The sequence below is a fragment of the Cebus imitator genome, unplaced genomic scaffold (assembly GCF_001604975.1).
Source record: "Cebus imitator isolate Cc_AM_T3 unplaced genomic scaffold, Cebus_imitator-1.0 Scaffold241, whole genome shotgun sequence".
Lineage (NCBI taxonomy): Eukaryota > Metazoa > Chordata > Mammalia > Primates > Cebidae > Cebus > Cebus imitator.
The window spans coordinates 646,306-658,170 of NW_016107556.1; the positions used below are offsets into that span (position 1 = coordinate 646,306).

Below are 11,865 nucleotides of genomic sequence, written 5' to 3' on the forward strand. Positions count from 1 at the left end.
AAAAATGGGTATGAATAGCCAAGACAATCCTAAAAAAAAAGACAAAGCTAGAGGCACCACACTACCTGACTTCAAAGGATACTACAAGGCTACAGTAATCAAAACAGCATGGTGCTGGTACCAAAACAGAGATACAGACCAATGGAACAGAACAGAGGCCTCGGACACAATGTCACACATCGACAACCATCTGATCTTTGACAAATCAAACAAAAACAAGCAATGAGAAAAGGATTCCCTGTTTAATAAATGGTGTTGGGAAAACTAGCTATCCATGTGCAGAAAGCTGCAACTGGACCTCTTCCTTACACCTTATACAAAAATTAACTCCAGATGGATTAAATATTTAAACATAAGACCTAACATTATAAAAAACCCTAGAAGAAAACCTAGGCAATACCATTCAGGAAACAGGCATAGGCAAGGACTTCATGACTAAAACACCAAAAGCATTGGTAACAAAAGCCAAAATAGACAAAAGGGGTCTAATTAAACTTAAGATCGTCTGCACAGCAAAAGAAACTATCATCAGAGTGAACCAGCAAACAAGAGAATGGGGAAAAATTTTTGCAACCTACCCATCTGACAAAGGGCTAATACCCAGAATCTACAAAGAACTAAAACAGATTTATAAGAAAAAAACAACTCCATTAAAAAGTGGGCAAAGGATATGAACAGACACTTCTCAAAAGACGACATTTATGCAGTCAACAAACGTATGAAAAAACGCTCATCATCACTGGTCATTAGAGAAATGCAAATCAAAACCACATTGAGATACCATCTCACACCAGTTAGAATGGCGATCAATAAAAAATCTGGAGACAACAGATGCTGGAGAGGATATGGAGAAACAGAAATGCTTTTACACTGTTGGTGGGAGTGTAAATTAGTTCAAGCATTGTGGAAGACAGTGTGCCGATTCCTCAAGGATCTAGAAATGGAAATACCATTTGACCAGCAATCCCATTATAGGATACATACCCAAAGGTTCATAAATCATTCTATTATAAAGACACATGCACACATATATTCACTGCAGCACTGTTTACAATAGCAAAGACTTGGAACCAACCCAAATGCCCATCAGTGATAGACTGGATAAAGAAAATATTACACATACACACCATGGAATACTATGCAGACATAAAAAAGGATGAGTTCGTGTCCTTTGCAGGGACATGGATGAAGCTGGAAACCATCATTCTCAGCAAATTGACACAAGAACAGGAAACCAAACACAGCATGTTCTCACTTATAAGTGGGTGTTGAACAATGAGAACACATGGACACAGGGAGGGGAACATCTCACAATGGAGCCTGTTTGAGGGTAGGGGGTTAGGGGAGGGATAGCAGAGGGTGGGGCTATTGGGGAGGGATAACATTAGGAGAAATATCTAATGTAGGTGAGGGGGGGATGGATACAGCAAACCACCATGGCATGCGTATACCCATGTAACAATCCTACACGATCTGCACATGTACTCCAAAGCTTAAAGTGTAATAAAAATAAATACATAAAAATAATAAATAAAAAAATAAAATACAAAGTTATTGGCTCTCTCTCTATATATATGTATATATAAAGCCTGGGGGAAAATATACTAAGAATAATGGTTATCTGTGGTGGTATTATAGATTTACTGCTATTTTCTCTTTTGTATTTTCCATATTTTCTACAGTAAGTTTTATCTTTATAATTATATAATAATATAGACATATAAACATTTATATTTTAAAAAGAAGCACAAGCTTTAGAATTTATTAAACAAAAAAAGAATCCACTCCCCACCACCCCTTTCATCCCCCACAGAACTAGGTGTGCCTAGTACCAAGCAGATGGCAGATTCTCTTTAGGTCCCTTCTCCCCAAGCAACTCATGTCTCCCTGCTGCCCCCAGAAACTCCACGACATGCAGCTGGGCCTGCCTCACCCGGAGTTCCATGTTTGGCCAGGGCAAATGCCCCCAAACTGCCTTCCCTTCCCCACTTTAGACCAAGCTCTCACTGCCTCAGTTAGGGGTTTGACAAGGAAGCAATCCGCTGCAAAAGGAAGGTGTTTGCATGGTTTTTTAAAAGGATGTTACTAATCCAAACCTAGAGTTCATGAAGGTCCTACGGATGGTGAGGTTTTGTCTATTTCAAAACAATAGACAAAGCAGTTTGTCTATTTGTCCATTATTTCCAAATAATAGACAAACTCTTTCCCCACAAAGTAATTTGTCTATTTATTTTGAAATAATATACAGATTAGTATATTTTTAACCACTCTCATCATTATTCTCATTATTACTAAATGTTTGCTTATTATCTGTCAATTCATATTTCTTACTTTATTATAGTTTTCTAGTCAGCTCCAAGGCCACTATATAGAGTCTCCAAATATTTTTGATGGAAATCTTTTTCAACACTGACTCAGTACACACAATATCCCATTTTAAAGACAATACAATACTGAGGGTCCGAGAAAGACTAAAATCTTACCAACATCTCCGTTTTGTTTATTTACACACACTTTATCAAAGAATGCCTACTGACTTGGTTTGGACCTGTGTCCCCAGCAAATCTCATGTCAAGTTCCCAATGTTGCAAGTGGGCTTGGCAGGAGGTGACTGGATTACGGGGGTGGATTTCTCATTAATGGTTCTGGACCAACCCCAGTCCTGTATAGTGAGCGAGTTCTCATGAGATCTGGTTGTTAAGGAATGTGTAGCACCTCCCCGCAACTCTCTCTTGCTCCTGCTTCTGCCATATAAGACATACCTGCTCCCTGTTTGCCTTCTACCATCACTGTGTTTCCTGAGGCCTCCCCAGAAGCCAAGCAGAAGCCTCTAAGTTTCCTGTACAGCCTGCAGAACCATGAGTCACATAAACCTTTCTTTATAAATTACTCACTCTCAGGTATTTCTTCATAGCAAAGTGAGAACTGCCTAATACTTCTATGTATCAAGTTTTAAGGACAGATGATCCTGCCCTCGATGAACTTACAGTATTCAACAAATAATTATGCAAGTAATTACCTAACTTCAAGTTGTGGTAAATGTTAGGAATGAAGCTTAGAGTGTTATGAGAATATGTATCATGAAATTTAACTTAAAGTTGGAATTCTACCCCTCGAAGGAGGCCCTTTCTTTCTTAAAACCAAGAGCACATAAAAATGCCTCTTCCAAACTTCTAATGAGGTCATATTTTGAGGGAGTTAGGGCTGGACGGTGCACAGGGCAGTGTTTTTTTTTTTTTTTTCTACTTATTTCAAATAGGAACACAGGAATGCAAAACTATTCTGGAAAATGATTTCATCCTCCTGGAAACCAATACTGCTGCAGTCTCCTTTCCTTTCACTGTTGAGAGGAAAGAAATACCTACAAAGATTTTCATGCAAACAAGCTTTATGTGTGAGTGCAAATTTTGAAAGAATGCAAATGTCCATCATTAGGGGATGGCTTAGATAAATCATAAGAATATTCTAAGCTATGGAATGCTGTTCTATGATAAAAACACTGAGGTGACACCTATGTACTGGCACTGAAAGCTCTCCAAACATTCTAAGTGAGAAAAAGCAAACCACTATGGTATGACTCAATTTGTTTTTAAAAATAAAGTGTACACTTTATATTAATGCAGAGAAAGTGCAGCACTAAGGCTGCACAAAGTGTCCACCTACCTCCAGCACATGGTGAAAGAGATTTATGAATCCTTTACCATGATAATGTATTTAGGTACTACTTGTACAAGTAAAACATGTATCCAACAGTAGAGTCTCTGGATAGCAAGCATCCTTCTGGAGGGGTCAGGAGTCTCTCTTGGTTCTCAGTATGAATTGAAGATGTGCTATTATAGAAGCCATGCCATGAAACCCTAAATATTGGCTCACTCTAATAGACAATCCTGAAAAGAATCGATCTGCTTTGCCAGCTGGTACCCGCTGAAAAGCAGCCTGAAAGTATTCCCAAAAACAGGCCTAAATTCAGCCACAACAGAGCAGATGACTTAAGGCACCCAGCTGTTGACTCAGTTGCAGGAAGTGAAAGGGGAACTCCAAGTAAATGATATTGGAAGCAGCTGCAGTTATATCTGTCCTTTGGCTCGCTGGGGCTGGCCCAATGCCTGCCCTGTAATGAGAGCAAAAGAGCAACACTAACTAACTCAGAAAGTCCAAGTCCCTCTATGCCCAGAACTGTGGCTGCCCACTGGGAGGGCAGCTGGGGAAGGAGGCAGGGTCCCCAGTTGACCAGACACCCTTTCCCTAGTAAACTACTGGCTGCCCTAGCTGCCCACCTGGTCCAGCCAGCAAGATTCAGGGCAAGAAACATCCCTGCAGGAGACGTTTCCTTCCCAGGCTCTCCTTCCTAGGGGGTATGTGTTAGGCACCAAGGAATTAAAGCAACCCCTGATGCCTTAGACCTTGTACAGCCCTAAGCCCAGGGCACAGGACACCCTGTCAAAAGACGCCTCGAAGATGAATCCCATCCAAACTCTGGTCTGTTGACGGTTTTGTCTTAGTCTAGGCTGCTGTAAGAAAATCCCACACACTGGGTGGCTTAAACAATTAATTTATCACAGTTCTGGGAAGTTCAAGATCAACGTGCCGGCAGATTCAGTGTCTGGGGAGAGCTCTTTCCCTCGTTTGCAGATGGCCGTGTTCTCCTTCCGCACTCACACAACTTTCCTTGTGGCCACACTTAGGAGAGAGGAAGACAGAAAGAGAGAGGAAGGGGGAGTAGTGAGAGGGAAAGGGAGTTAGAGGGAAGGCGGGGGAGAAAGAGGGATTTCTTCCTGTTTTTCTGAGGGCATCCCATCATGAAGGTCCCACTCTTGTGACCTCATCCAAATGTAATTACCTCCCAAAGGGCTCTCCACTTATCATCACATTGGGGATCAGGGCCTCAACATATGAATTTTGGGGTTGGGAGACACAAACATTCAGTCCATAACTGCAGCACACTTAGGGAATTCGTTTCTTCCACAGTTTAGAGAAATACTTGTAGAATGTCAGAGCTTGAAGGTCACACCATGCTATCATGCTTACATTCTACACAGTTGCTGCCCAGCTATTTCCTATACCTCTCCCCCTCAATGAAATGTGCTGCACCTCTAGCGGCACCTGAGAGCAGACGTGCTAGAGTTTCAGCAGTTGCGTAAACTGCCCTCAGTTTTGGCAGTTTTTTTACATTCGGGATAATGTCATCCCGCTTTTAATAAACATAAAATAGAAGCCAGATGGAGAACTTGTTGGGAAATAGGATGTAAAGCCACCAGATACTGGTGTAGGGGCAAGTCAGACATGAAAAGGTTGGGGCAGAGGAGGTAGTTCAGACTTTTTTCAGTAGGCATTAGGAGGTTTTGGAGGGGAGGAATATGAAGGATGTTGTGCTTTAAGATGCTTGATCTGCCAGCCATGCATGGAATGGATTGGAATGCAGACAGTGGACATGGAGAGGCTCGGTAACAGGCTGTCAAAGTTTTGCAAAGGAGAAGTAACAAGGGCCCAAACTGGTGCTGTGGTCTAGAGGATAGAAATGAGTAGCACAGAAGGGTGTGGTAGCTAAGGAGCTATTTTTCTTACAGCAAAAAGGGCCTCCAGGTACCATCTCTCAGCAGCTTACACAACAGTAACGCCCACAGGGTACCCAAGCCTCACAGATCACACCCGTCCTTCTTCCACAGTACAGCCATTCTGCACTTTGAACAGATTTTTCCTTCTCACAAAAACAACACAAAAAAAGAATGAGGCACTTGCAATATAGCCTCAGTTTATAAATCAAGTGGGACCACTTACCTATGATGATGACGTACATCCTTTATTGCTATCATCAGAGGCAGGTGTCTGGGAGCGGGGCAGGACAGGCCTGACCCAGGACAGCACTTGTATCATTAAATGGCACTCAGAGGGCTCACTTCCAAGCAACTGAGACCCTTAGCCAGAACACCCCCTCCATTCCCTCAGCCCAGCCCTTCTGGAGAGCTCCCTAGTGAGCACTGGCACTTCCTTCACTAAATTTCTATTGGGCACTTGTTGCAGGCAAGACACGGTAGACAGCAAGAGGAAGAAAAAATGAGGGCTGGTGAAACTAGATTCTCTCTTCTCTGGCTCCCACCACACAGCCTTTCTAGTCCAAAGTCACAATTGAATTTAAACTGTCTTCTGCTGTGTGTCACTTATTTTCCCCCTACCCAGCTGAATCTCAGGGGAGGCAGGCCTGCAGTATTTTAGAAACGCTGAGTAGAAGTATCAGGCCCAGCCAGACAGGTGTACATTTTAGTTCTTATATTCACTCCTTAGTATTCACTGTCCAAAAACCTTAAAATGCTCTCAGCCACAACTCAGAATGAGTCTCCTGGCCACTCCCTCAAGTGTTTCTGCTTGCAATTCTCACTATCACAGGGCACATCTGGACCGATGAGTGGCTGCACACCACAGGCTGCTGCAAAGACTACCAAAGTTGCCCTCCACGTCAACCGCGATACCAGCCCTACCATGCCCCTCCAGACCACATCACTTCTGCAGTCAACCTCAACCTGTGGACAGGCAGACGAAGATCTGGTGAATGAACAAGGCAGAGTCCCCCCACCCCGGGCAGCCCCACACCAGTGCCTACCACGTGGGACCGGTGTGGGCTGCTGTGGGAGGCAAGAAGCCAGAACCTCCGAGGACTGGCTGAATACAGTGAGAGAACAGGCCAGTCTAAAGGGAAGCCTTGACTATGAAGCCAAGTATTTTCTCATATGAGGACATTCCCTCTCTCTAACCTGCAACACTCCCAACCCAACAGGGAACTTGCTCTGAAATCTGAAACACAATCCATGCACATTTTTTGATTTAATGGATTTTCTTTAAAGTAAAAAATCCTTTCTTTAAAGTAAACAAGACATTGAGATAACGTCTGCAGATTTAAAACGTGGCTTCATCCTCACTCTGTTGATAATTACTCCCTCCCTCTCTGGTGCTTGGAATACTCTTTTGTTGAACTTCACACAGAGCATTATAACCTGTCTATGCGTGTTCTGCACAAAGGAAATTTCCTATAAAGGAAAAATCACCACAAAGTTTCAACTTGAATCCTGTTTTACAAAATACGGGTTGACAGGAAATTTAGTTTTTGGAAAGTAATTGGAAAATATAATTTATTTCATGCTTAAGGAGATTTTTATCACAAGAGTTGAATTCTTATATGTACTGGTTTATCATACAGGTGGAAAAGGAAAAACACGTCATTACAGTTGATTTTCTAGTTTCTAATTTTATACACACACAGCCCAACACTAACAGGAAAACAATGGGACTTGCTGTGCCCTCTTTCATGTGGAGCCCCTGGACACTTACTTACTTTGGCTTCCACCTCTCCAGGTGACTGTGCTGATAAAGCTCCCATGGCCACATGTTGTCTCACACATCTCAGCTTCAGCCAATGCTGCTCCACACACTCGGAATCCTGCCTCCGGGGTCCACTTTGCCCTGAAACTCTCACCGTTCCTGAGTCAGAAGAATCCCCTCCTGCTTTCCCACAGCACCAGGCTTTAGTTCACACTTTTGACACTGCCCAGATTCCATAAATCCTGCATTAGGAGGGTTATGCATTCAACTTCTCTGCAAGACCGCGCTTCCAGGGAGCAGATTCTATGTCCTATGTGTATCTGACATGCCAGTGCCAAGGTATAGTATCATGCACACCAGAATCAATAAACAACATCTGATGATGCCAAAGCTATCACCTTTCATTCACTCAACACGTGTTTAGAGTAGTTTCAATGGCCATGCAAAACACGCATAGATAGATTATAATGTTGTGTGTGAAGTTCAACAAAAGAGTATTCCAAGCACCAGAGAGGGAGGGAGTAATTAGCAACAGAGGGAGGATGAAGCCATGTTTTAAGTCTGCAGGCCTTATCTCAATGTCTTCCTGGGGCCTGTGTTCATTGACCAATATGGTGGGCAAAGTGCCAGCTCCACTTCAATTACTTTGCTTTCCCTTTATTGTCATTCTTATCTTTTTTGGTTTGTTGTTGGCTAAGTGCACATTGCCAACCACACAAAATTAAATGCTGCAGGACATGATCCCTCCCACTGTACCAACTCCGTGTATTAATCTATGTACCTCTCCCCTCCTCTCGAAAGCCCTTCTGGTTTTATCTAAATGTATACCAGATCTAATAGGTCTTCCCTTTTTCTGTTTACCTCATCCCGCATGTCTGTCCTCTCTTCGAACTCCTGAAAACACTTCAGAAAACATGGGACTCCACTCGACAGCACCTCACCCAAGGGCCTGCCAACCTTCACCAGTCCAGAACGCATAGCTCAACACCTGTTTGGATACTGAATTACACACAGCTGAATGACATTACCTGCTAACAGGTATGTTCTAGTGCCCAACTGCACAGTAAACTGCCACAGGCCAGAGAGGGGGCAGGGTGAGAAAAAGGTCTCAAAATCCTTTCCCATCTCCCTCAGCACACAACAGTGCTATGCACACAGCATGAGCTCACACCCTTGCTAGGTAAAACCACCCCCAATCACCCAAAATTACCTCTCAGGCAGCCCACCAATTTAGATGTATCTAAGGCATTACAAGTGCAGGTGGCTTAGGGGTCCCTCTAGTACATGCACCAGAGGTGGAGACTGGTCACAGAGGGCGATCAACTCCTCCTTCCTGCCTTTCTGTCCCAACCAGGGACCCAAGACTTGCACCTCCAAGACAGGGACCAGGCCCCTTTTCCTCCCGGGTCCTTGGAGGTCAGCACTGAGTTCAGCACACAGCCAGTACTCGATGAGGAGTTGACTGAAGGGAGAGATTATCTCCAGGACACACGCTATTTGGTGGTTTTCCTTTCAGCTGGAAGCCTCAATTCACTGTCAAATGGAAAGTGAATGAAAATCCCAATGACTATGCCTATGGAAAGAGCAGGAAAACTAGAAACTAATTTTCCACGATGAATTTGGCAGCTTCCTGCCAAACTGAACAACTTAGTGTTGCAGACTGCAAAATCAGACTCATCGCCACTCTTTCCTAACCAACTCTTCCCTCAACTTCACTATTCCCATCACCCCCAACACCACACTCCACTCACCCAGACATACAGCCTTCGCAGCAAGTTTGACTAGTACTGCCCTTCATGGCCTATTACCCACTAGGTACTCACGTGCTGCTTATTTACTTCTTGATCTTACAGCAATCACTCACCCATTTTCTTCCATTCACACCATCTGTGCACAGGACTGCAACAGACTCCTTGCTTTAAGGCACCTGGCCCTCCAGGTCCCACCCTCTCACCTCCTTCCCAAACCCTGTATGCCAGCAACAGGCTAGTATTTACTTAATGCTATTGTTTTCAACCACACTGTCCTCTGCTCAAACAATAAACTTCACAGTTCTGAGACCATCAGTCTATACTCTTCTGTTCCAGGCTGACCCAGGCCCATATTCACTCTCAGATCCCAAGGACTCTCGACTAATACTCCTGCCGGCTACGGCAGTCACTGTGTCTCTGTTTCCGGGAACATAAAACATTCTCTGCCATCTCAAAACCTTAACAAAGGTCTTACTCCTGTTTATCTAAATCCCACCCACCCTCTGACAAAAGTTTCCCCAAAGTCCAGCCACACTAGGCCCTCTCTCTTCCCTCTGCCACGGAACTGTAGTTAACCCGCCTGCACTACCTTCCTCCTGGTTAATAAAACTCTCTCCTGTGTGGAAAGTCAGAACAGCTGATGAGGAAGGGCAGCCACGAAGCCACGTGATCCTGCCCAAACCACCAGACTTACCAATCTCAAACAACAGCTATGAAGCTCAAATGAGAATTTACAGGAAGGGGACTTGTTCATCTCACATTCATAAGACTGTTCAAATGAAGGATCCTTCTAAAGCCTGCCAAGTGCAAATATTTCCTATCATTCACAACCCTGCAGAGCTAAGATCTCAGCAAATACCAATTAAATGTAAGACAGTGAAAGAACCCACTTCTCCTGGAACACTGATCTTCACATTCTCCATGTGGCCACTCAGGAACTTCTCTGGTACAATATTTTAGGCGGCTGGACAAGTATGTAGGAGACAGGGAAGAAAAGAGGGGACACAGCTATTCTTGGCAAATCTGGTGGCAAGGTGCCAGTTCTAAAGGTGGGACATGAACTGTAAGCCACAGTCCCATCAGTGGCTCTTAGGGAACAAGAAAACTGAGGAGCAGGGATGCAAGCAGCGTAGACAAGGGTACCAATGAAACACCTGAGCAAAGAACACAATCGACTATAAAATCGGGGCCACTATCCTACCTGACATTTACGACCATCACAGTTGGGCGTGCCCAGACTTGGGCCTATGAGCCGTAAAATCGTAAGATCGCAGCTCACTCGGCCAGACCCAGACGGCCCTCCCCTCCGACCTGGGCAAGGCTTACCAATGGAGATCTCCTGGGCGAAGGCCAGGGAGATAAGCAGCAGGGGGAGCCCCACGGCGATGCACGTGACCATCTTGTCCACGGCCAGCTCCAGTCGCAGCCCCTTGAACTTGGGCTCGGTGGGCTCCTTCAGCAAGAAATCCGAGAACACGTACTCCGTGGCCAGGTGGGCGATGGCCATGGCTGCGGCGCACCGCGGTCAGCCAGGCAGGTCCGGGTACCGCCGGCGTCTGGAGAGCTCCGCGGCGCCTTCGCTCTGTCACCGGCCTGGGGCGCAGCTTTCGCTTTCCCTTTGCCCGCTCCCCAGCTGCGCCCAAATCCCGCCTGCCTTTGTGTCTCAGCGCCTCCGGCTCGCAGCGGCCCCGCTGGGCTCTCGCGCTCGCCGCCTCCGCGGCGGGCGGAGCGGGGCGGGGACCCGGGCGCTCCGATTCCCGCAGTCCCACCCCGGGCGCTCAGCCCGTGCAAGTCCCGGGGATGCGCGGCACTCGGACGCGAGCCTCTCCAGCGAGCCCGCAGGCGCTTTAACCTCCGGCCCGCCCCTCCGCGCTGCCCAGACTAAAGCGGACTGCGAGCCAGGAGCGCTCTCTCCGCCAGCGACGGCGCACTTTTCCGGAACCATCCGGGGAAACCGAGTACCCAGAGGCGTGGAGTTTCCGGAAGACGCGCTGACGCGGGGCGGGGTGGGCGCGGCTGCATCCCACGCCCCTCGGGCCCACCCTCTGACGCAAGGATCTTCCCGCAGAATGAACCGGCAACCAAGAGAATGGGAAAAAATTTTTGCAATCTACCCACCTGACAAAGGACTAATATCCAGAATCTACAAAGAACTAAAACTGATTTACAAGAAAACAAACAAACCCATCCAAAAGTGGGAGACGGATATGAACAGACACTTTTCAAAAGAAGACATATACGAGGCCAACAAACACATGAAAAAATGCTCATCATCACGGATTTTTAGAGAAATGCAAATCAAAACCACATTGAGATACCACCTCAAGCCAGTTAGAATGGCGATCATTAAAAAATCTGGACAAAACAGATGCTGGAGAGTATGTGGAGAAATAGGAACACTTTTACAATGTTGGTGGGAGTGCAAACTAGTTCAACCATTGTGGAAGATAGCATGGCAATTCCTCAAGGACCTAGAAATAGAAATTCCATTTGACCCAGCAATCCCATTATTGGGTATATATCCAAAGGATTATAAATCATTGTCTTATAAAGACACATGCACACGTAAGTTCATTACAGCACTGTTTGCAATATCGAAGACTTGGAACCAACTCAAATGCCCATCAATGATAGACTGCACAGGGAAAATGTGGCACATATACACCATAGAATATTATGCAGTCATCAAAAATGATGAGTTCATGTCCTTTGTAGGGACATGGATGAACCTGGAAACCATCATTCTCAGCAAACTGACACAGGAACAGAAAATCAAACACCACATGTTCTCACTCATAGG

At 45.3% G+C, this 11,865-nt stretch overlaps 1 protein-coding gene across 1 annotated transcript in view; it reads right to left on the reverse strand.

Moving 5' to 3' along the window:
* Positions 1-10,911, reverse strand: part of PANX1 (pannexin 1) — a 71,711-nt gene extending 60,800 nt beyond the window's left edge. The window contains exon 1 of the mRNA XM_017498413.2: positions 10,392-10,911. Coding sequence (XP_017353902.1) covers positions 10,392-10,572 — 181 coding nt within the window. The 5' untranslated portion in view covers positions 10,573-10,911. The remainder of the gene's footprint in view (positions 1-10,391) is intronic.
* Positions 10,912-11,865: the final 954 nt, after the last annotated feature.